Here is a 26,041-nt window from a genome sequence, read left to right on the forward strand (position 1 = left end):
ATAGTAGTATAATGAGAAGTATAATGACCTAATTTTTAAAAGAATAAACATAAACTGTATTTTAAGTGTCTTGTTTATTTATTTGTTTGTTTATTTGTTTATTTATTTCACAGTTTGCAACAAGCGCCACCAAAATCTACCAAACGTAACCTCGCCTTTCTGGTCTGAGGGGAAAACTCAATTTCCCACAGAGCCTCGCGCATACCCCCTCCCATCTCGCGCCTTCCCTCTTGTCTCGTCGCTCGAGCCTGCTAGCCGTCGGTGTGTGTTGTTGTCGAAGCAATGATGGCGGCAGCGGGATGCGGATCAGCAACCGCGGCTGCCGGAGGAGGCCAAGGTGGAACCGCTACGGCCAGAGGTCGTTTTCCCGGTCGGCCTTGGTCATCTCGTAGTCGTTTGCGCTCCGAGAAGCGCTGGCAACTCGGACGCTCGGGCTTAGAAGCTGATGATGTGACTTACGGAGGGCCAAGGCCCGCAAACCTGGTTGTATCGTTAAACGAAGACCAGTCTCACTTGCGCTTACTTGGAATAGAGGCGAGCCACAAGACCCTTGGCCAGGCTGGGTACAGCTCTAGTGGGAGTGAAGAGGTGAGGTCCCAAACCGACTCAGGAGTTAGTATCCTTATTTTATTTTTTCCACTCACTACAATACAGATAAATGTGTCTAAATGAATGTTGTCTCCAACTGTGTGTCTATTGGTGCCATGGAGAAATGTCAACATCCCTGTGCTAGGCTAACCTGTTAGCGCGCCACCCCCCATGCTAACATGAAATGCTAATCAATGTTAGCGGGGCTTTTCGTGACATTTCGTGAGTGGCACCGTAAAACACAACATGATAGGGGGATAGTGCAGTAACATTAACGCTGGTGCTGCTGCGACCGTTACACACGTTGTAAATGTCACCGCGCGATACTTTGCTCTTGAATATTTAATGAAAGCTAGTGAGTGAGTACGCCAATTTGTAAACAGCAAACGCAATTAGCCCTCCAGTGGCCCACTCCTTATCGGGCCAAAGTAGCTGGTAGCTAATCGTAGCGAACACAAAGAACGGGGAAGCTAGCACTCGTGCCCCGCTCAGCAGCTAGCCGTAATGCTAACTTGTGTTTCACTAACGCGCTTGTCATTTTTAAAAGTAAATACGCAATATCGTGCGTAACCACAGTGCTTATCTTTAAATACTACTGTGTTATGGACCCGCATGAAGTGAATTTTATCCAACTTATAATGTCCCGCACAAAGGCTACATGTTTACAAGCACAAGAAACAACTTTTTTTTACGTACAAACATACTTGTTGAAAAATGTAACCAAATTAGAAAAGCTTCAGTAATCAAGTTAAGTTCTTATTCACGCTGTTCCTGTCTCAGTACGTCATAGATGTGGTACTTTGAAGGAAACGTCATTATAAACTTATCTTGCATGATTAGTTTGGTTACTTCATCTCGAGTTGTCGTTCTTTGATAATAGTTACACTATTCCTATGTCATTTAAATTGAACTTATTACTGTATGATTATTTCATCAGCAGCTCAAATTTGTTCCCAGAAAATAATCTTTGTCGATCTAGTAACTTCAGTTAAATTGTCAATTGCAGTCAATGTCATCTCTGTTGTCTACAAAAACGTTGTGTAAAAGAATTTGTATTGGATCCTTAAATAAGTATTAATTCGTTAAAACAAGTGAATGTGCAATTGGGGCATATATTCACTCATGGCATCTCTCAAGTTATATTAATATTTTTTGGCAATATTACTCCTTTTTATAACCACCTGCTGTCAATATTGTGTGTGCATGAATTTGTGTGCATTTGTGTTTGGACATTGATTTTGCTGAGTTTTATTCCATAACGTTTTTGCACATGTTAATCATTGTTTTTCTTTTGAAGGGCGATGACTTTCAAGGTTTTGAGGCTTTTAGAAAAAGCTCTAAAGGAGCTCTACGGTCTCGGCAAAATGCTTCCAAAGGTAGAAAACACATCATATGCATGTTTTAATTACTTATGAAAAAGTTAGAATGTAAACTCACCAGTATATACAGACATGCTTCTTACCTCAAATGTTTGTTTTACAAGTTGCTGGATATTTACAATACATTATATGTTTTGTAGGTGATGTCAACACAAAATCTAAACGACAAAGTAAGAAGGTTGCGCCTGTTACGCCAGCTGAGGAGGTAGCTATTTGTCCTATTGACCCTGTTGACGATGAACATTTGTTCGAGGAGAAACATACTGCATCTTCCAAATCTGAGCGCGCTAAAGGTTCCAGAAAACGTTCTAAAGTCAAGAACACCGTGGATCAGGAGTTGACCAAAGGCGAAGTCTTATCACCAGCTCCAAGGATTACTATAAAGTTGGTGGCGAAAAAGAAAATTAAAACAGTAAAGGAACCTCATGAAAAGTCTGCCAAGAAGATGAAGCAAAAAGGCAGTGCGGTAAAGCCCCAATCCGTGAACATTCAGGCTGACAATATTTCTAATGCTCATGTTAAATTAAAACTTGAACCACATGAGAACGTTGAAGATGGTAAAAGTGTGGTGGCTTTACCTGCTAGAAGACGTGGGCGATCTGCTTCAAAAGGGACCGTATCACTTGACAAGCCTGATACTGAAATTGTGGCTGACGACCAGGAATCGCAAGAGACAACATCAATGGATCAACCTGACACTGTAAAAGAGACTGTTGAGCAGAAAACAACTGCAAAGCAGTCGAAGCGTAATCAACAAGCTGTTCGACGGAGCAATAGAGTTACCAACCCGCTCTCGCAACCTGTTGTCGATGCTGCTGCTGCTGCTGCTGCTGCTGCTGCTGCTGCTGCATCTGCTGCTGAACCTAAAGATACATTGAAAAGCGATACAGTTTTATCAAAGTCAAAAGTGTCCAGAAAAGCTGAGCCAAAAGGGTCCATGGTGAGGGTCAGACAAAGACAAAGTAAAAGACTAAACAAGGATGTTCCAGTCCCAGAAAACCACATTCCATCATCCACAGAGACTGATCCATTAGGCGTGCATCCCAACGATAGTTTGCCTTCAAACAAGGAAGGGCGGGTCCCAAGTTTGAAATTGATAAAAATGAGAAACCCCAAATATGATGCACAGTCCAGCGGGAAGTCAGCTCGAAAAAAGAAGCGGAAAAAGTTCATCTGGACTTTATCATTAGTTAAGTTAGTGAGTAAGCTCCAGCCTGCTGAAAACACTGTCAAGCTGACAGAGAGTGTTAGAGAAAGTTCTGAAGTGGATCTGTCCACTCTAAATGACAGTCATGTTGACAAGAGTTTGATGGGGTTAGAGAAGCCGTTAAAATTGGACAATTTGGCCCCACAGGACAGCATCACAGCAGGCAGTGAAGAGAAAAACTACCAAAACAAGCCAGCTGGAACATGCCCCAAAACGTCTGCTTTACAAGTGGAAGTCAACAAGGATGGAAATGAAAGCTCTCTGCAAGAAGCCTCTCAGCCAAACTGTGGAAAAGTTGTCCCACCTTTTCAAATAAAGAAACTCTCATCTCCCGGCAAACATAAAAAATCCAAGATGTCATTTTTGGTTCAGCAGGTTAGCCCTGTGTTTGAAAAATCAGATGATGCCACTAAAGAGGTAGACAGTGTTCAAGAGGAAATTGCCCATTCTCCCAAGCCGGACATTCTACCACCCAGGAAATTACGGAGGAGAACATTAAGTCTTGATTTACCTCCAAAAAAGTCGGTCAGTCGTAAACCTGTCATGGCTATGCCAAAGCGACGTTTGAGAACGAGTCCACAAGTTGAAAATACACCGCAGTTGAGTATTGAGGCACCTGCTCACATTTTAACAGAAGAGTCAAGCACACAAGTTCTTCCAGAAAACACCTCACACGAAACAATTATAAAATCTCCGCAGGAATCTTGCATAGTTTCTGAAATTCTTGAGGAGTCCGCACAGATAACGGATGCTGCTCTCACGGTGCCTGTTGAAGCTTTGACACAGAAGATGGAGAATGAGGCTGAACCACAAATTATTGAGGCCAAACCGTTGCCAGCTCCTTCTAAACCTAAGCGACGTCACAATAACAAATTAGGAAAAAAGAGGTCTATTCAAAGGAAAAAAGCTGTTGCACCTCAAGAAAGTGTGGTCAGGACAGAATTGGTTGTTGTGGAACCTGCAAACACAGATACTCCACAAAAGGAAGGCAAGGCTGTAGAAATAGAAGCAAGTCAGCCCGAGGCAAAAGAAAGCGCAGAGCCTGAAGAAAATCAGGTCATGATATCTGTGGAGGAAGAGCCAAGTCAGCCCCCAGTAAAAGAAGAAACGGACATTCACTTGATAGATTTTCAGCCACCGTTGGATTTGGAAAGTCAAGTAAGTGATCCAAACACATCACAATGCTCGAAGAAGAAATCCCACAAGAAAGGAAAAAAGAGGCGTAAAACTCTAATTGGGCAGCGTCAGAAGCACAAACACAGGAACACAGATGGAAAGTTTGCTCCTCTCAACTCATCAGAAAAGCAGGGAACGTTTGAAGAGGTCATTTCCAGCCAGTCAGAAAGTGGCACTCCAGCCCCTGGTCCGAAACTCGTTGGTGTGCAGAAAAAGTACAAAAGGAAAGCTTCCCGCATCAAGCTCGACCCCAAAAGGCCACAAGCTGAGTCTATTCTTTCTACGTTGATAGAATTTGGGCTTGACAAAGAGGGCAGTGATTTGAAAGAAGAAGAAACAGACTCCGTTGTGGATGGGCCACGAGCAGATGCAGTTGATGTGCCGTCTGGCAAAACAAAGTTTGTCAAAAACATCAAACACTTCATCATGCCTGTTGTAAGTGCCAGATCCTCTCGAGTGATCAAGACCCCACAAAGATTTATGGATGATGTTGGAATGTCCATGTTGCCGCGTCGAAACTCCCCCAAAAAAGGTTTGCAACTGGGCTTACAAATACGAACAGGAAAGAGGCGAGATGAAGTGATTGGACAAGCCATTTCCCCAATCCTACCCGTTGATGAGGAGGACATATTGCGAGAAGCTCAATTGGATCTGGACCTGTTTTCATCCGATGATTTGGATGATACAGCAGATATAACAGCCAATTTGTTTCCTGTGACAAAAAGCATCAAAATGGAAAAGAAGGGCTCACTTGAGAAAGATTCAACTTCTAGGTGGGATCTTCCTGCAGAGTTGACAGAAGAAATTTTTACTCTGGATAAAACTCCAGCAGACCAATGTGAAGATCTGTTCTTATCTCCTCCTAATGAAAAACCACAAGAAGTAATTTCTCCTGGCCTTCTGGATGCTCAGAAAAAGACCAAACCTCTAAAGTTTGGTAAGCAAGCTGCTCACTTTAAGATATATCAAAGACTGAACAAGCTGCAAAAAGGACTACCCCAAAGCAAAAGTGCAACAGATATGGAAAGTAGCAAATCTCTTCAGCCACCTGTTGATTTAGCTGAAGGTCTTGATGATGAGGTCATGAGCATTAGTCTGCGGCAGCGCAACACGGACACTGGTATGGAAAAGTCCAAGCTCAAGATAGAAGACTTAGGAACACCAGGAGTTGTGCGAAAAGTTTGTATTAAGACCACAAAGTCCAAGTTGCTTGCTGTTGGGAACTGTGAAAAAGAGGATCCAGCAGGGAAGGATGAAATCAAGCTTCATTCAGGTACAAGAAACCATTATTCACCTATGTTATGTGTAAGGATCAAATCTGTTGTTTACATATAACAATATTTAATGATTTGCAAACTTCAAAATGTTCCTTCATAGCCAAGCCGCAGTCAGGAAAGGAGTCAATTGAAGACGAGCATCCTCCATCTATAGGAAAAGGAGCTTCACAGAGAGCGCGTCTAACTGGAGCGAATAAACGAATGTTCAACCTGCTCAAAAAAGCTAAAGTTCAGCTCATGAAGATTGACCAGCAGAAACAGATGAAGTCCTCCGGGGTAAATAAATGTTCTCAAACACATAATTTATAACAATGATTTATAATATTTTTTTAGATGTTTTTTCAGGCATTTAATACTATGCAAATATGGTGAAACCAAACACGCAGTAAAATAAACAAAACATTAAACATCAATTGAAATGGCAAATGATATGGGACCGATGAAGCAAAAATACTTAGTAGGTAATTGTTGTCCATTGTTTTTTAACAAATCAAATCAAATTTTATTTGTACAGCCCTGACTCACTGAAGTCTCGAAGGGCTTCACAGGTGAAAAGAAGTCATATCGAGACTTCTTTTGCAAAAAAGAAGTCATACAGACTTGTTTTCATCATAAGTACATATTGCTGGTCTGTCTGGTGACACAATGTGGAAGCTATCAGACAAAGTCCAAAATAAGTCGAAAGCTAATGATGTTTCCCCCTACCACTGCTAGTTTTAATATTATTGGCAAGAAATAAAGTCGATGGCACTAAGTGAGACTTTGTTGGCAGATTATTTTCATTGATGTTCAGATAACTGTATGATCAATATAACATTGGAAGTGTAGATTGAATTTATGGTAGATTTTGAATTTGTCTAAGATATTGTCAGAAGCTACAGCCAGATCATGGAGTTTCAGGATAGTAAATAGACGATCGCTGCTAGAGTTGGTTGTTGGCGATACTAATGACTGCTCTTTCAGTACTACAACAGATGGGGAGGAAAACAGACAGGAATTGTTCATTAAGATTTTTGGACTTGAGGTAGAAATGGAGTTGAGAGGTGATTGTAGATAAAAAAACAAAAAGTGATTAAAACTAAAGAGTAAAAATTTAAAACGAATCTTAAGAAAGAAGAGATTCTTAAGAAAGAAGCGATGCTTCAAAAACATAATTAAAGCTTACATTAATGCTTTTTTCCCCTGAAGCTGTTATCTGGAAGTGCGAGTGTCCGATCAAGAAATTTGACCTCTAAGAGACAAAGGAGGAAGCAGAGAGTGCAGCTCGAGACTGAGGTTCCAATCAAAGCGGAGCCATCTCAAGGACAAGTAAGTGCGCAAATCAATAAGTCTTGTGCAGAACAATTGATTAACTAAATATCTTACATCTTTCTCCATTACCTTTATCTGTTGGGTGCTCAAGATTACAAATACATTTTCATTTGGGTTATGTTTAAAGATGTCCCTACGGGACACACTATTTATATACTGCAATGAAGTTGTGTCATATTTAATGCTTGAGCAATTATTCCAATTTCTTCCTGACAGTTCTCTCATCTTGGTGTACCTCTCTCAGCAGTTGAGCATTTCTTTTGTTTTGTCACACCTCTAGCTGCAACTCATCTCGCCACTCTGCCAAGAGTTCCGCCAAGCAGGAGGTCCACGCATCAAGCACGTTTGCCGCGCCGCTTCTGTAGTGCTCGGGCAGCCTCGGGCGTTGGTACCAGATGACATTCCCAGGCTCAGTGCACTGCCTCTGCATGAAAGAACAGGCATCTCTCCTTCAGCTGTCGCAAAGGGTAGGAAAACCAAACGATGATCAGACACTTCAGTTTCTTTTCTTATATTATTTCTGTGACGTACTGCACCCCTAGTATTTGTTTGAAAATTAACATCATTTCAATATAAATTCAGCCAATATCCCATAGTTTATTTGAAAAGGGGAAAAGACCCCTGTTCTATCAATTCACTTAAATAAATATTATACTGTATCCCTTATTCCCAATCTCCATTGCTTTCATGTGTCGCAGATGTTGCAGATGGCTCGCTATCAGAATCTGACGGTCCTGATTTCTCAGATTCAAAAGTCACTAAGGTCAGGAAGACTTCCAGCTTTGTGAAAAGAAAAGGACTTGGGCCTTTTGGGTACCGATCTCGGAGGTGCGGCGTATGCAAGGGTTGCAACCATGAAGAGGATTGTGGGAGATGCATCAACTGCCTAGATAAACCCAAGTTTGGTGGTCCCAACACTAAACGACAGTGTTGTGTGTAAGTGGTTAAATATTACAAGTTATGTTGGAATTGGAAGTGGATTGCTATTAATAATCCTTACTTTTACCCCTTCAAGGTTTAAAAGATGTGATCAAATTGAAGAGAGAAAAGCCCGAAGACTAAGTGGAAGAACGGCACCTAAAGGTGATTTCTTACTCCTGTCCATATTTAAAAAAAAAAAAAAAGATATTGTGGTAATGAGTTTTGCACCCCTTTTTTTCCGCTCTCTCTTTTTTAAGGTTCAAAACGACGGCGATCTTTCAGTGGAGGACACTCAAGCAACGATGAAGGGATAGAGGGTCCGGCTGACTCGCCTGCTAGCCTCCAGGCAGACGGCAACAGTCCGTCTGTGAGAAAGCAGCCGAAACGTGTTGTAAAACCACGCGTTTACTTTGACCTGGTGGACTATGACTCTGAACTGGATGAAAAGGACCTAAGCTCAGCCTCACCCGCCAGAAGGAGAGGCAACGGGTCTCGCGTGAGTCCAGGTGAAGTAAAACAGCGGATCAATCCTGAGCTATCACTGGCTTGTTGGCATGTTGCACAATTATTTACAATATACAGTTTGAACAAGACTCACATTTATAGTTTGATGCATTGTTAACCCTTACATTTTTATTACTCCCCTGTAAAGATTTTGTTTCACTGGATGGATTTTTGGGAGATATATCAGATGATGAGATCCGGCATCGGAAATCTGGCTCACATCGTGTGCCATCTGTTCGACGCAAACCTGAAAAGGTTAGAAGAATTAATACTTGAACAACCTTCATTCTGTGTATAGTTTAAAATCCGTTGTTGTTTTCTTCTTTATCAGACAGTAGCAAGGCTTAAAAACTTTGAAATTCGAAAGTAAAAAACTTTAAAATCTTAACATTTGTAAAAGGTTCTACCTGGCATGTTTTGGCGTTTTTCTTTTGTGGATAGTTTACCCTTAAAATACAACTTTTTTAATAAAATAAATTGAGGTAAGAGATTTCCAACAGTCTGGTGAATGTCTGCTCCTTAGTGTGTCTCTGTGCCTTGAAAATGTGTGTGGGTACACTTGATGACTGCCACGGATCTGCCTGTAGATTAAAACTCCACTGGCACGCGCCGCATAACTCATGAAGTGCACCTCGGTGCTGTTTTTGTCAACTAGCAGCAGGAAGAGACACTCGACAGTGAAGAGCAAACGGTCCACCAGACCGTTGGAAATCTCTTACCTAATTTCTTTTTTAATAAAACGGTATTTCAAGTGTAAACTATCCACAAAAGAAAAACGCCAAAATGGTATTTCAAGTGTAAACTCAACATTGTTTGATCATGTACAGATTAGACTTTCATTCAACATCCGGCTCGCTACTAATATGACTGCAGCTGTGCGAGACTTCAAAAGAAAGGGCTTCACTATGTTCTTCTTCCGTCGGCAGTCAGCAATCCTGATTGCTAAAGCAGCTACCATGCGGACAATCGTTTAATTACGAGCCAAGGTGATGGCAGCCGCCGTCTAATGTTCGCCTCGTCCTGAATGTAGCGAACTGTGGATTCATTCACTCCAAAATGGTGGCAACGCAACTTCTCCCTTTGAGAAGTATCACCTTCTCAGCGATTGTCATTCTTTTTTGTTGGTGTTTAAGCCCAGTATAAGCATTCGCGGGGGCAGCACGCTTGGGCGCTATTGCAAAAGTTCAGTATGTAATGAAAAAAAAAAAATCCTCAAAGTCGTGAATCTGCGTAATGGAAAAAAAAATCCGCAATGTAGCGAATCCACGTAATGGAAAAAAAAACTCTGCGATGTAGCGAATCCGCAATAGTGGAACCGCAAAGTAGCAAGGGTTCACTGTAATAAAAAACAAAACAAAAGCTTGACTTTTTAAATGTTAAAATACACGAGGATCAGCTTCAATAATCATGGCAGCCAATATCGTGATTGTGATTAAAATTTGATGAATTGTGCAGCCCTTTTATATAAATATACATGTAATAATTTAATTCTCCTTACAAGGTGTGATTGCAAAAAAAAAAAACAAAAACAAAAAAAAACATGCAGGTCTAAATTCTCTCTCATGTTGAAGTTATGTTTGTCTTTCAGGGATTTTCATCACAGGCTTCCTTTGAGGAAACACCACCAAGTGTCCTGGCTGCTCTAGCCCATGGATTTGAGCAGCGGGAGGTTGAATCTTCAAAACCTACCCATAAAATCCGGGTCGACTACAAGGTGCTTTTGAGGGCAGGGGCTCGCAGATCTGGTCACAAATACTTTAAAAGAAATGAAACGTTTAAATGCAGATCTCAATTTTTGCTGAAATGAGGAAACTGTTTGTTTTTTTACTTTTGCTACTTTTTTAATATCTCATTAGTACTGTATATAAAATACAGATCTGGATGAGAAGGACCAATGATGAATGGGCCTTAAGGCTATTTTGGGAAAACTCTTTAAACTTGAATGGAAAATGCCTTTCAGTAAAGTTTTGATATTTCTTTTTTTGCAAAACCATACAAGCGCAAACCACACACTTTGTGCGTGAACTCTAAAATGTAATTCCTAACGTATCATTTACTTAATATCTTGTTAAAAAATATAATAGCTTCCTTTCCTCACATCTCAGAACTGAAATTTTAAGACCTACCCATTCATCAATGTAAATGTTGTGGTCGACACACATTGTTTTCTGCTCTAATGCAATCTTTGTGGTATGAATTGTTTTTTAGGAGGACTGCACTTTGGAAAATGTTTGGAACATGGGTGGTTTAAGTATACTAACCTCTGCACCCAACATGCCACCACATGTGTGCCTACTTTGTGCCAGTAAGGGGCAACACGAGGTACACTAATTCTAGCTTGGAGTCTTGTGAGGTCCTTCTCACATAAAAATATAACTTGTATGCATTTAAATGTATATTAAAACTTTAAATTCCTTTCATTTTTAGATGTTGCATTGCCAAGTGTGCTGTGAGCCCTTCCACTGGTTTTGTCTTGAAGAGGCAGAGCGTCCTTCGGTGGATAACAAGGAAAACTGGTGCTGTCGTCACTGCAAGTTTTGTCGTGTGTGTGGTGGCAAAAACAAGCAATCAAAGGTATATACCGCAATTCATGATTTCTCAATTTATTTTTAATTATTTGTAAATCAATTTCACTGGTAGTTTTCAAACATTACCCCTCAGCCTTTGTTGGAGTGTGAAAGATGTCAGAACTGCTATCATGCTTCCTGTCTTGGACCAAATTATCCAAAACAAAACAAGAAGAGGAAAGCTTGGGTAAGTTGATCACCTAATAATACTCATGCATGTTTCCTTGAAGCTTTCACATCAATGTGACTGTCTCTATAGGTGTGTATGACATGCATCAGGTGCAAGAGTTGTGGGGTCACACCCGGGAAGAGCTGGGACATTGATTGGAACCACGATAAAGGACTCTGTCCAGACTGTTCACAACTATATGAACAGGGTAAGTTTTTTTTTAGGCAATTTTAGGATTTTTTTTCTTTGACTGTGTGTGAGTTATTTTTACTTGTAATTTGTGACTTTCAGTGTCATTTAATATTAACTATATTTTTGTTGTTGTTGTTGTTGTTTTGTCTCATCAGGTAACTACTGCCCAATCTGCTTCAAGTGCTATGAGGATAATGACTATGACAGTCAGATGATGCAATGTGGCACATGTAACCACTGGGTACATGCCAAGTGTGAGGATCTAACAGGTGATCTAATATAGCGCAAACAAATCTTTACTTTTATAGAATTTGTATTTTTACATTTAACATTTTGACATCCCTGCTAATCTCTTGTCTTGCTGTCAACATATTTCAGATGAACTGTATGAGATCCTGTCCAGCTTACCAGAGAGTGTGGTGTATTCATGTCGGCCATGCAGTGTGACTCAGCCCAGTGCCTGGAGAGAACTTCTCTACATTGAGCTCCGATCTGGGGTAGAGAAGGTTCTTGCCTGCTTGCTATCTTCCACCCTTACCCAGCACCTTGTTACCTGCTCCCAGGTAAATCATTCTGTCCTATCTTAATACGTCAAAAATATGTAGTCTTATTAACTTTGCAAAATTGTCCTAATGGAAATCAATAAATACAGTGTGAAAGGTCAGTGGGGCTAGACAGCGGAATTGAAGGACGACCAGCCTGCGATCTCCGAGCTGTGGGCAAGAAGTTTGACAAAGGCCTTTATACGACATTGGTGAGTCTAAACATGTCTTCATCTAAATCTGAAGTTTTATATTAAAAACAGTTATATTCTGTCACTACTCCTATTTGCCCGATTTCATGCTCACTCATAGATTTGAGAACAAACAGTTGCAGCAGATGGATATTAAACGTGATTATGCATAAATAAGAATTTGTAGCAATGGACCACAGTTGCTAATTGTTGTATGCCCCTACAGTATGTACATATGCCTTAATATCACTTGTCAAAGAAGAAACTGAATATATATATATATATATATATATATATATATATATATATATATATATATAATACACACACACACATATATATACACACACACATACTATATATATATATATATATATATATATATATATATATATATATATATATATATATATATATATATATATATATATATATACTTTTTTTTTTTTTTTACACAAAAGTGAAAAAGACTGAGCTAATCCGAGGTTTTTTGAAATCACCAATGTCCTATTCAGTGGACTAATATTATTTTTATTTCTTGACAGAAAATGTTCCATGAGGATGTAGTACAAGTGGTGAGAAAAAGGCTTGAACAGGAAGAAAGCCTTCCCGAAAACCAAAGACCCACTGCCCTGGCACGCTCATACTATTTAAAGGTCTGTATTTTATTTTTTTTTTTTTTTAATAGCACATGACAGCCCACAATAAACATCTGTCAATGGTTTTGGTCTCTTGGGTTATTCAAATGTTCTCCCCCATCAATCAGTTGATAGACATTTTAATTAAACTTTATGTCATAGTGACACAAAACATATTTCCACTTTCCGGTGTTGTTAAAATGTACGGAAGCTTTCAGTAAACATCAACTTTGTATTCACCTTTATACACATTTTGTCACAAGTGTCAAATGAGATGAGAATCGTATCTGGTATTTTTCTCCAAAGCTGCTTGAAGAAGTCTTCAATTGGTTCAACAGTCAAGACCCAAAAGTATGGAACTCATGTACCAAAACATTGCCCGTGTAAGTAATGAGTCATTGCTTAGAGTTTGTACATCTGTTTATAGCTGATGAAACTGTTTTGGTCTTGTTGTGAATAATATCGAAAACAATGGACAGTTGCTGATTGTTTTAATTTGTTTTTATTTCACCACAGGGGAATGCTGTCACATGCGGTTCATCCTCCCACCACGGAACATGTCTATGCTCAGTGGCAGGAGAGGGAGGAGGTCCTGTCTAGAACTCCTTTGGGACTCTTGCAGGATGACAATGGTCAAAGTTTAGATGAAAGGAAAGATGAGGGGAGTCCTCCAATGTCTGCAGAGCATTTAAGCTGGAACCACTTCAAAATGAGCAGTGCCTTCCGGCACAAGTCAAAAGGTAATACTCTGAATCTAAACCTGTTTTTAGTCTTATTTTGTTTTTCCAGTTTTACTTTATCTGAAAATCTTTTTTTTTCTCTTCTTTTTCACACAAACCCAGGAAAAAGGGGACGGCTTTCCAAAGCAGACCTCGACACAGGCTGGTCAAAGGATGATGAGAGACAGTGCTCATTATGCCAAAAATATGGAGACCGTAAACCCAACGTAAGTACAATAATGCATTCGTCTTAATTGTCTGAGAGGCTGGCATCCTTTGTGATATTTCTGGTCTTTAACAGCTAGATGGCAAAAGTTGCTTCCCTTAATGACAAAAGAACTTTGATGTTTAATAGGATGCAGGGAGGTTGCTGTACCTGGGCCAGAATGAGTGGGCGCATGTCAACTGCTCTCTGTGGTCAGCTGAGGTGTTTGAAGAGGACAATGGCTCTTTACTACATGTACACAGTGCTGTCACAAGGGGTCGCTTAATGGTTCGTTTCTATTTTGCTTAATAATATAACCTGATTGTGAATAATTCCATCTAAATATATGTACAAAAAAACATATATATATATATATATATATATATATATATATATATATATATATATATATATATATATATATATATATATATATATATATATATATATATACAGTGGGCCCCCGGGTTACGAACTTAATCCGTTCAGCGGCTACGCTCGTATCTCGAATTGCACGTATAGCGGGCAATCCAAACACATGTTAATTCGTGAATGCGTGCAACGCGCGCCGAAGCCTTAGGTAAAATCGACACACTGTATACATATATTAAAATTGAGCGACATAATCTGCTGTACGCTTGCATTATATAATAAATACAATGGATAATTAGCTTTTACCTTTGAAACGACGAGACTTGAGCTGGGTGTAAGCAGAGGGAGGCAGAGTTCAACGCTCTAAGTTAACATGGCGATAAATATGCTATTGGTCTTACAGTGTTACAGTAACTCTTTCAGTCAGGGTGCAAATCACGCAGATACTAAAACATCATCCTCTTATTTCTTTCTTTACCGCTGCTAGTAATTTTAGAAGCTATGTCTAACAGATAAAGTTTGCAAAGTCTTCACAACATTCCGTTTTTCACTAATTTTCTCTCCTCCTTCCATCCTGTCCCATCAAGCTAGATAAAGGCGTTCGGCCAATAGCATATCGGCATTTCTGTGATTGACGTGTGACGCCGGCCAATAGCATCTCCGTGAGTGAGACCGGGTGACCTTAATCGACCAATAGCATATTCGCATCTCCGTGATTGACTGATAATTATTCGCACTTTTTTTTTTAAACGGTTGGAATGTATTGACAATTAATTAAAAAAAAAAACACACATTTAAACCAATGACAATTCTTTGTCCTGCAATCGGCACATTTAATTTCATGTCAGCTGTTTTTCCCTTTAGCTGTACAAACACTACACTTAAATGGTAATATATTTAGACACCGTGAGTGAGACAGTCAGTGTGACGTTGTAAGACCAATAGCGTTCACGTTACTGCCACAAGTATCTACTGATGAATGATGATGTCGCTACTGTTGATTTTATTGACGTAATTAAACGAGAACATCTCTACATACTCAATGGCCGGCATGTTGAATTGCTCGTTAGGCGAGAGGTTTGTTCGTAAGCGGAGGACAAAAATCTCCCTGATCCACGCTCGTCAGGCGAATTGTTCGTAAATCAGGGTGCTCGTAAGCCGGGGGCCGACTGTATATATATATATATATATATATATATATATATATATATATGTATATGTGTGTGTGTGTGTGTGTGTATATATGTATATATATATGTATATATGTATATATATATATATATATATATGTGTATATATATATATATATATATATATATATATATATATATATATATATATATATATGTGTGTATATGTGTGTGTGTGTGTGTGTATATTTATTTATTTAATTTTTATTTATTTAATTTTTGGGCAACTTCTCCTGAAACAAAAGTAAAATTTCTGTCCCCATCAATCCTGTTTTTCTGGCAGCGGTGTGAACGATGCAACCAGACAGGTGCCACAGTTGGCTGCTGCCTGACTTCTTGTCAGAGCAACTATCATTTTATGTGTGCCCGCTCCCGTCACTGTGTATTCCAGGATGACAAGAAGGTATACTGCCACAAACATAAGCATCTGATCAGTGGAAAGGTAATACTTCTGTCATCTCCTTTTTAAATAATATGGGCTTGGCATTTGGAGCATGATAAGGAAATGTTTTTGTTTTTGGATTCATGAAGATGATAACCGGTCAGGAGTTTGAAGTAAATCGACGGGTCTATGTGGATTTTGAAGGCATCAGCCTCCGAAGAAAGTTCTTCACTGGACTGGAGCCGGAATTAATCAATGTCATGATTGGTATGCTTTAAGTCTCTACTTATAACTTTTTGCTGCAATTCTTTCTCAATGTTGGTTTAATCATATACAGTATATGCATTTTGTTTCCACAGGCTCTCTACAAATTGATAAACTAGGTATCCTGTCAGAACTTTCAGCAAACAAAGGAAGGTTGTTTCCTGTCGGATTTCAGTAAGTTATGTTTGTGAATTTGAGACTACTGATTGAAGAATATATCTTCAAAGATTCAAAGAGATTTATTGTTACATGAATAGCACAAAATCACAAAGCTCTGCACTCTTTTTTTGTTTCCGTAGGTGTTCCCGGTGGTACTGGAGCACTCTTAATCCACTGCAAAAATGCAAATACACATGCACGGTCCGTGAAGTCCAACCATTAATACTAGAAAAACCCACTGAGGAGATGCCTGACCAAGGAGCCAATCACACCATTGAACACAATCCCTGCCCATTCCAGGGTGTGTGCCTTGTTCATTATCAAATATCGTCTATTAGAAATTATTACTTTCGTAGAATCAATTACAATTTTTTAAACTTTTTTTTTTATTTTATTTTTTTTATTATTATTAGAATCGGAGACCCAAGTAACCGAAGCATCAGAATTGCAGCCCCAACTTGATGAACGTCTTGTTACAGTTCAGTCAACAAAACCGGATCATGGAGCAAAGCCAAAGATTCCCAGCTATCCACAAACCAGGAGACCAGCTGGAGGAATGTTCCGACCTTTGCCATCCCCAGGTAAAGAATTGTTTGTATGAACTTGCGAAAAGAATAAGTCACACAAAACAGGTTGATGCTTGTCATGGTTTAAGACAAAGACTTCTTGTGTTATCTTTCCAGGAGCAATCCCAATAAAACCTCACCACATACTAACTGTAAGTGATCTTGAAGAGACCAGAAGAGCTCGGCGCCACAACCCTCTTGCGCAGGCAGCAGGCCTACGAAGTAACAAGTCTTCCACTTCTCTGGGACCCCCATCTGGACCAGTCACTCTTCGAGCAGGAAAATCTCTTCCAACTTCTCAGCTTTTCTCAAGTGCTACTTCAGACAGCCTGATAAATTCTTCATTATCCCGCCCAGCGGGGAGCAGAAATGCTTCCGCAGTGCGTTGCACTGGCAATGCAAAGCTCCATTGTGCCTCAGGTTTCTTTCCTCAGTCTCCCTGGCAGGACAGTGCCGGAACATTTGCAACTTCAAGTCTGTCTTTCTCTCCATCCTTACAGAATTTACCCAGGACTCGATTGTCTTTTGATCTGAGTCAGTCAGATTCCGTTGAAGTGCCGCACAATTTTTTGGCGTCACCAGAGCCGGAAGATGTCTCTCCAGCAAATGGAACTTCACCTCAGAGGGACTTGGACGAACAGAAAAATGAAGATGGATTTACCTTTACTTCATATCACAAGGATCCCAGCATGACTATTGGACAGGAAGTGAGAACAGAATTGGAAATTGAGGAGACAATCCTGAATGAAGTCGTGGCTATGAACTGTGATGGACAAATAGTGGTGGAAGGGGATGATCAAGGAGAATATTGGGGTCGAGCCCAAGAGGTACAAAAAAGAAAGTCCCTTGTTGCCAGTTTACCACGGTCAGCAGCCTCAGGCAGGAATGAGCTGGGCAACACCTCCTCAGATGAGGATGTGGAACATTACTTTGACTTCTCTCGGACTATTGTTAACCGTCCTGGGTCTAAAGAGCATTCCAAATCTCCTACATCATCTTCCTCCCGGAACATGGCTCAATTGGATGGTGTGGATGATGGAACAGAGAGCGATGCAAGCGTCTCTACAAGTGATGATCCTCAGAAAGTTGATGGTTCTGGTAAAAAGATATCAACCAAGAACCTAACTAACAGTGACATCCCTGAATCAGAAACATTTAGTAGAACCAATATAATTGTGAATCAGAACCTCAAATTGCCATCAAACTTCAAGCACAAAGATGCCTCATCTCCGACGATCTTATCTGCAGCCTTTAACCCCATAGACACATTTCAAAATCCTCCAGGATCTTCAACGGAGATCAGCATGTCTGTGGCCTCATCCCGTGAAGTGGAAAATGCTGACAGAAAAAGTGTGCTTCCTACCCTAGAGACGATGCCTAATTTACTGACAAAGGTGTCGGAGACCAACTGTTCACAGGAGTTTCTCAAAGGTTCCTCTGGAATGCCTGCTGATCCTGAGACACATGACTGTAACACCCATTCAGGAGACGTGGTTCCTTCAAAAGAATCCACACAGTCACATTCCCAAGAGGATGAAGCTTCTAAACCCCTGAAGTCAAAATCTGACAATGGACGTTTAGTTTCAACTGTGGAGGCCTGCACTGTGTTAGGGAACCACATAACTGGTAGCTCTGTGGCAAATTCCGCTGGCAATACCCAACGTGCCCTAAAATCGACACATGCACATTGTCCTTCTCAAGGACTTTTAGAGTCTCTTCAGATAAATTCTAGTTTACCTGGTTTCATTCAGCCCTCGCTTACAAATGTTACACTGCAGCCTCCAAACACATCCCAAGACTCAACCTGTGAGCATAGGGATCCCCTTTCTAGCAAATTAGCCATCCCAACTAATGTAGGGGACCTGACCCAGATCCTGCTGAATGTTGCACCCCAAAATGAATCTTTGTTATCAGGGACATCCGTCCAAGCAGTAACCTCCTGTAGTATCTCGGTACCCATGCACCTCAACCAGGCAAAGCCTTTGGGATCGACAGCTGTCCACCTTGTTTCATCGTCCGCTTCAGTATCGGCTCTGCCTGCAGTTAGTGCATCTGCATTAGCACCGGTCCAAACCACCACATCCCCTCTGATTTTAAATGGCTACAGCTCTTCTTCCATTCAGAAAGACGCGTCTTCTGGTCACACAATCTCAATCAACTTTTCTACACCAAGGCCTGCTTTAGAACCTCAGCAGCCTGTGGTATCCCCAGCTCTGCCTGGTCATGCCATTCTAACTGTGAAGGAAGTTGGAGGTCCAAATGTGGACCCTACACCTCATGTCTTGTTGGTGAACCGTCTTGGGCAAATTTTTGTCAAGAACCCAGACAGCAACACATTCCAGTTGCCAAATCCTAATGCTCCATCCTTTAACTGTGTGACTCAGATTGCCAGTCTTTTGCAAAGCAATGCACTGTCCGCCACCCTAGCAGCAGCTGGAAATATAGCTACTCCGCCTCCTGGGCCAATCTTAATGTCAACCGCTTCCACAACAACCACAACTGCAGAGCAGAATCCTACCACAATTACGCATTTGCTTACTCACAATAGCAATGGGGCATTGTCATCAATTAATGCGAAAAAGCCAAGAAAGAATACAAAAAAGCCCAAAGATGACACTGCATCTGAAAAGAAAAAACCAAAGAAAACGAAAGAGTCCAGCGCAGTAAAGAAATTAAAGTCCTCCAAAACAGTTGGGCAGTGTACTTCAACAACAAAGAGTTCAGACATATCTCCTGCAGAGAGTGCAGAAGCAATTATAAACCAAGCAATGGCAAGCAACTACACCCCCAAGTGGAGTGGGCTTCGCACACTCAGCCCTTCGTCACTGGTTTTGCCCCCTGGCCTACTCATTGAGCCCGAACCTCCAGCACCATGTCCCAAAACAACACCTGCTCCCGCATCCCGCCCTCGCACCCACGTTCGCATGAAGAGGGTATCTTCGCTTTCTGACCGTATAGTCACAAAGAAGTCTAAAGTGGATTTCCTAGCATCTGAACCTACCAGTGAGGAGGAGTGCGCCCGACCAAGCGTACCAAGTATCTCCAGCAGGGCCTCTGGAGTTCGCATCAAGACCCCGACTGTTAAAGGAATTTTAAACCTTGATGATTTAAAGCAGGAACATCAAAGTGATTCTGAAAGCTCTGGGTAAGATAATCCTTTTTTGAATATGGTGATCTTAACCTACTCATGGCACATTATTAGACAAGATACTTGCTTCATTTTTAATTGATTCTTTCAATTTCACTTAAAAAAAAAAAGTCTCATCCAAAATTGATGCCATAACCTCAGGAAAAAACGCTTCAGAGCAGTAACTGGTCATACGAGGGTCATACATAAGAGGGCAGCAACCAATGATTATTTTAACAATCTTTTGATTTATCACTCACGTTAATTGTTTATTTTTATCGCCGCTCAACTATGGTGACACAATCTGTAGAATTGCATATCCCACTACCCTTGCGAAACTGGATCCTATTCATCACTCTACCCTGAGATTTATAACAAACTCAGCCCTCAGAACATACCACTGCACCCTATAGTCTCTCAGGACTATCATCCCTCAATAATCGAAGACTATCACACTGGTATTACATGACTTATAAAGCTGTTTCTGGGACTCTTCCTCAATACATCTGCTCCAAATTCACTAAGGTTCAGTCCACTTTAAACCTCAGGTAAAATAGTTGGCTGCGTTTTGAAGTTCCCGCTATTGGGACTGAGCTAGGGACGAAGAGTCTGTTCTATTTTGCTCCATGGGCATGGAACGATCTGCAAGCCCACTTGAAACTAATTTCTAACTAATTTAACTTCATTTCAAACATGCTGTCTCCAAACTCCTTGTCACGAGATGTTCTTGTAAATTATTGACTGAACTTGCTGCTTCCATTAACATTTTTTGACGTCATATTTATTCTTATTTCTTTATTGCTTACACTATTGTTATTATCATTATTATTTCTTTTCTGTTTTCTTATACTTTCCTCTTTCCAACATCCTTACAAAAGAGATGTAAATCTCAATGGATTTCTTCCTGGTTAAATGAAGGTGGAAAAAAAACTAATATATATATATATATATATATATATATATATATATATATATATATACACACACACACACACACAGATATAGATATACACAGATATAGATATATATAGATATCCTAAACCTTTTGTCCCCTCGGGATTTTTTTTTGTAAAAATAGACTGATGAAAATGCACAGCCTTATTTTATAATTACGGTATTGGTTTGGTCCGTCACATGTCAGAAATAGTCATGTATATATATATATATATATATATATATATATATATATTTTTTTTTTTTTTTTTTTTTTAATAGAACCGTTGAGACAGTAACAGAGGCCAAGGCATGTAGACAGAGATTTGTTTTAAAAAAAATTGCTGAAAAGTATCTGCAATTTTCCCATTTTTCAGTTCCAGCTGCATTATAAGACCATAAGTATAACATAGATGATAGTATAGTTTTTATCGTGTCACTTGTATGCTGCAAGCTATTGTCAGTAGCTGAGTGGTTGAAACCACATAAAAAATAGTACTTTGGAAATAATTAAAAGCAAATCCATAACTATCAAAAACTATTTACAAAAATAATAGCAACTCAAGGCTTGATGCGTAGCTCCAATCCCTTCAAAGTGCATGAGGGTCAAGCAATTTTGCATAGCAGTAAGTGAGCGTAATATGCATCTCATACCTCTTTATACCTAAATCGAATTATAGATTTCAAATGCAGCAATTGTTTTTCCTCCTTCACCTTTTTTTATCTTCAGGTGTGAACCGTGGGACTATATGTCTCGTGAACATGGCAAGCAGCACACTTTGGAACCAGTCGGCTATAGCACATTCATTGACTGGAAGAAATATTCAGGTACTTTTTTGATATTCTTTAACCAGAAAATGCATCACAGCAAAGTTGTATTAATGTGTAGTTTATCCCTTAAATCAGTAGATGACTTGTGAAGTGTTTAAACTATGTACTGTAGATCGGTTTGTCGTGTGTGTTGTGTATTTTTTCTAAAGAAGCTTTGTGTTGCTAGGTGCAGGTTTCACATCAGATGATGATTCTCCGCCGTCCGATGAGGACGAGGAGTGCTTGCCAAACCAAGATCAGCCACACTTGAGATTCCAGATAAGCAGTGACGATGGCTTCAATGTAGAGGCAGACTCTATTGAGGGTGAGACTAATTTTGTAAAATGATTCGACTCCCATTTCTCATGTACCTTTAACACACCTGACTCTCGACTGTCCCTATAGTGGCCTGGAAAGCGGTCATAGATGGCGTGCAAGAGGCGCGAGCAATTGCAAAGTTGAGGCCTCTCGCTTTCCAGAGGATCACAGGGGCCCGAATGCTCGGTCTGCTCCATGATGCCGTGGTCTTCCTGCTGGAACAACTTGAAGGAGCGCACCGCTGCCAACATCACACCTTCCGTTTCTTCAAGCAGTTCAACCAAGAAGATGATCTGCCTGTCAACCCCACCGGCTGTGCTCGCTCCGAATTCTACCTTAGGTGGGTGCATAAAAAGTACAGCAAATTAACGGTAGACTCCTGTGAAGTAGTACAGTAAAATATATCCCTTGTGCTTAATGTTTCAACTTTAAACCAAGGAGGCAAATACTAATTCAACTCTGAAAACACTTCTCTCAACAGAAAATCCACATTTGATATGTTCAACTTCCTAGCATCACAGCATAGGCAGCTTCCTGATATTGGGTCTTATGATGATGAAGAAGATGACGTTCTTTTGAAGTCTACAAGGTCAGGTGTCTTTTTGAACGTTTTTTTTTTTGTTCATATTTTCATATTTCTCTGACTCAATGCTGAATCGATCCTCTCCTCTCTTAGACGGGCCACGAGTTTGGAGTTGCCAATGGCCATGCGCTTCAGACATTTGGAAAGGACATCAAAGGAGGCTGTCGGCGTGTACAGGTCAGCTGTGGTTTCTGTTGACCAAAACACTTTGGAATGCTGTGAACATAGTTAGAATTCATTGAATTTGGTCATTTTAAAAAATCTTTCTACTTGTGGTGCTCAAATTAATTAGTCGATTTTTGTGAAGAGTATGTGACCGCCATTTGTCCGTCGTGCCTAATGTGCAAACTTATCTCACAACAATCTGTGGAACAGTTCTTCACAAAAGAGGCTTCAGACCGTTTCTTGATATTCCCAGTTGACGTTTCCTATCAAACTAAAGATAAAATGCCGATAATTACATGTGAATTTAACCAAACCATAAAACTTAGTCTTAATCAAGTCTTCTCGCTTAGTGCCAAGACATAATGCAAAACACTGTAGGACGGGTGTTTAAGATTTGCAGACTAACATGGATTTGATTTAATTATGGAATTATTGTATCCTTTGTTCAAATATGTTATAGAGTGCATTTTTAGTTATTAAATAACAAAGGGCAGTTTTTAGTGGGGGTTTTTTGCCAACGCTGAAATGGCTTTAGCATATCCATTCATCTCAATGAGGACATATCATTTCCGTTGTCTTTTGTAGTGCATGCACCGAATGATTGAAGTACTATTAATTTCTTGTATTTCAAGGAAGCGCTGCAAATTTTTCCTGAGGTAGGTCATGTCATCAGATCTCTTATTCCACTTGATACAGGTCTGCAATCCACGGGCGTGGACTCTTTTGCAAGAGGAACATTGAAGGAGGCGAGATGGTCATCGAGTATGCTGGCATTGTCATTCGCTCGGTGCTCACCGATAAACGGGAGAAGTACTACGATGGCAAGGTGTGTTTCATTGTCTTACCACACCCAAATATGTCCTGTAAACACGATCAAATATCGGTGGCACAGCAAGGGAGCAACTGATGAACTGTGATATAGGGTGGGAACACTGGTTTATTGACTTATTTAAAGAAGGAGCAAATGAGTTTGTGTCTGTTTTCCCCAGGGCATTGGCTGTTACATGTTCCGCATCGATGATTTCGATGTCGTTGACGCGACCATGCACGGCAACGCGGCCAGATTCATCAACCACTCGTGCGAGCCTAACTGCTATTCGAGAGTGATCAACGTGGAGGGCCGCAAGCACATTGTCATCTTTGCTCTGAGGAAGATCTACAGGGGAGAGGAGCTCACCTATGACTACAAGTTCCCCATTGAGGACGCCAGCAACAAGCTCAACTGTAATTGCGGCGCCCGGCGCTGTCGACGGTTCCTCAACTGAGAGGGCCCTCGTCGTTTGAGACTGAGAGATTCTTGTTTACTAGAAAGCCTTAAATCAAGATGGCACTGGATGGCACGCCGAAATATTGAAGGCGCACGGAAATTAGCCACTATTGAGACATGATTCTGCCAGCATGCTTTGGAGGAGCAGAAGAGGAGGTTGTCCTACACTGATGCCTTCTTTGAAAGGTACCCAGGCTGCCTGTGATGACGACTCACGTTTTATCTGTAGTATGACCGGGGCTCCCGGTTCACTGTGGAACCCCAGCCGCATTTCTTAGATAAACACACACATCAAGCCTTATCTGTCAAAATCAATGCTGTAAAGCTACAACTTGGCTTTGGGAGATTCTTTTAAGTTTGAGTCTTTTTCCTGAGAGTTGTCTTTCTAGAGAACATTCTTAATCATCTTTGCTCCATCCTGTAGTGACGGGATTAGTCCCCCAGCCCAGTAGTTGTAAGGTCAGTTTTTGAGCTATATATTCACCTAAACCTGATCCCCCCCCGATAACAACTATGGTGCTAAGCATTGAAAGGTATCTCGGGACTGAGATGTCCCGGGTTGGGTGGGATGGGTTTAGCTGGGTGTTCACCTTGCGCGGACATGGCGCTTTTTAAGTAAATGTACTCAAGCGGTACTTCACAACATTGGATAACTCACTCCGTTTATTCTCTCTGATTGTTTTCTCTCTGTCGATTTTTAGTTAAACATTTCAGTGAAATGAATACTTTCTTGGTGTACAGTATATGTAGCAAACACTACCCGAACCAAAAGTTAAGAGTGATAGATATCCATTTTTAAAAAGTTATGTATTCCACTGTACTTTTCAGCTATTCAAACAAGGCTGTCCCACAGGTGCATATCAACGGCGATACAAATTTCCATTTTGCCAAACCCGCAACTGTTGATCTGTAAATCAGGGAGCACGCTAGTGTAAATTGCCACTGAGTGTGTGCGTTCATCTCCTGCAACAGGCTTGCTGTGTACGTGATGCACACACTTTGCATCACAACAAGCTGCCAATGACAAAAATGGAGCCGGGGATGACTCACTCAGCACCTAATTTAAGATAGTAAAGACATGTTGTTCTTAGTGATGTTCAGTACTGTCCTTAATGAGCGTATTTGAATTGACACTGTTGCAAATTAGTCTTGATATTTATTCGCATTTTGATTTTTAAATTTAATGGTAAGACGTTGTTTTGTGTAAATGGTGGTGGGTGTACAGCTCCTTTTGTAGTCCCGTCTTTGTTTTGTTTGCCCTTCGTTTCACTAATTTACTTGAATATTCTGTTAAGGCAATCAAAATATACTTTTACGGCTTTTTTTTTTGAACCAGGTATTTTCCGAGAAGAATATTTTATTTCATTTTCATGTTGTGGCAACTAACTGATAGTCAGAATGCCACAGAAGTAAAGCAAGCACTGTTTGCCTCTTTAAACCTTTGTTGACTCACCCCCACCCCTTCTATTTCTGTTTTTCTCCAAATATATTTTGGCAGACTTTAAATGTGTGTGTCAACCTTTGTGACCATTTTGCATGTCCAATCACTGGGATGGAGCCCAGATTGTTTAGTGTCAATCACCTCGCTACAAAAAGAAAAGAAAAAAAAAATCACTCCCAACTCATTGCAAGGATTCTACCTCAGCTGTCATGACAGATGTTTGGGAATACTGATGCAAAACAGAGGATAGCTCGATTTTAATGTCTGAAGAGTTGACGTGTGCTAGTCCACACTTGACTTTGTGTCATTTTAGGTATGTGTGTGTTAGCGCATTTGCAATGAAGGATGCAAAATTGTAATCAAACCGAGAAAAGAAAAGAATTATAGGTTTCTTGACCATCTTCCCCAGAATCTGTTCAAAAAGCTATCTTATATATAGACACACACAAATACATACATATATATATATATATATATATATATAAATATAAATATATATAGTAGGGTTATTTTAAAGTAAGTTTAAAAGACAAAAATGAGGAAAATTGTGATCTTTAAATTTATGTCTTTGTTACGATGTACAAATGAACCCTGAGTTTGTAAATATTTGTATATGTATTTCTAAACGGTTTAATTTTTCTATGCACTTTTTTTTATTTATATTATTTGTTTAAATAAAGATGTCAAACTGTTTCAACACATTTGCGTTATTTGTTTTGATGTCAATATCTGTGTATTATGTCACATTTGCCTGTGACAAATGTGCAATTTGAGAGTGAAAGATTGTCTGGGTCAATTGACTGCACTGGTGGCGAGTCGCCCTACATTCACCTAAAGTCAATTTTGACAGACGACTTTTGACAAATGACAACATGAGC

The 26,041-nt window shown here is 40.2% G+C and overlaps 1 protein-coding gene across 1 annotated transcript; it reads left to right on the top strand.

Moving 5' to 3' along the window:
- Positions 1-279: 279 nt before the first annotated feature.
- On the top strand, positions 280-25,853 carry LOC148426729 (histone-lysine N-methyltransferase 2A-like). Its single transcript, XM_088410495.1, has 36 exons — positions 280-612; positions 1,886-1,964; positions 2,108-5,623; positions 5,728-5,903; positions 6,816-6,935; positions 7,219-7,405; positions 7,637-7,874; positions 7,954-8,021; positions 8,117-8,365; positions 8,512-8,618; positions 9,952-10,077; positions 10,572-10,685; positions 10,791-10,937; positions 11,025-11,117; positions 11,190-11,307; positions 11,447-11,560; positions 11,670-11,854; positions 11,944-12,045; positions 12,570-12,680; positions 12,969-13,045; positions 13,179-13,402; positions 13,505-13,608; positions 13,737-13,874; positions 15,432-15,590; positions 15,680-15,797; positions 15,890-15,968; positions 16,094-16,254; positions 16,367-16,534; positions 16,637-19,664; positions 21,310-21,407; positions 21,577-21,714; positions 21,795-22,047; positions 22,189-22,296; positions 22,384-22,467; positions 23,152-23,281; positions 23,445-25,853. The coding sequence occupies exons 1-36, from the start codon at positions 283-285 to the stop codon at positions 23,718-23,720; spliced, it is 11,523 nt and encodes a 3,840-aa protein (XP_088266621.1). The 5' UTR covers positions 280-282; the 3' UTR covers positions 23,721-25,853.
- The last annotated feature ends 188 nt before the right edge of the window (positions 25,854-26,041 follow it).

The sequence above is a fragment of the Hippichthys cyanospilos genome, chromosome 3 (genome assembly GCF_059441005.1).
Source record: "Hippichthys cyanospilos isolate Australia breed blue-spotted pipefish chromosome 3, RoL_Hcya_1.0, whole genome shotgun sequence".
NCBI classification, from domain to species: Eukaryota; Metazoa; Chordata; class Actinopteri; order Syngnathiformes; family Syngnathidae; genus Hippichthys; species Hippichthys cyanospilos.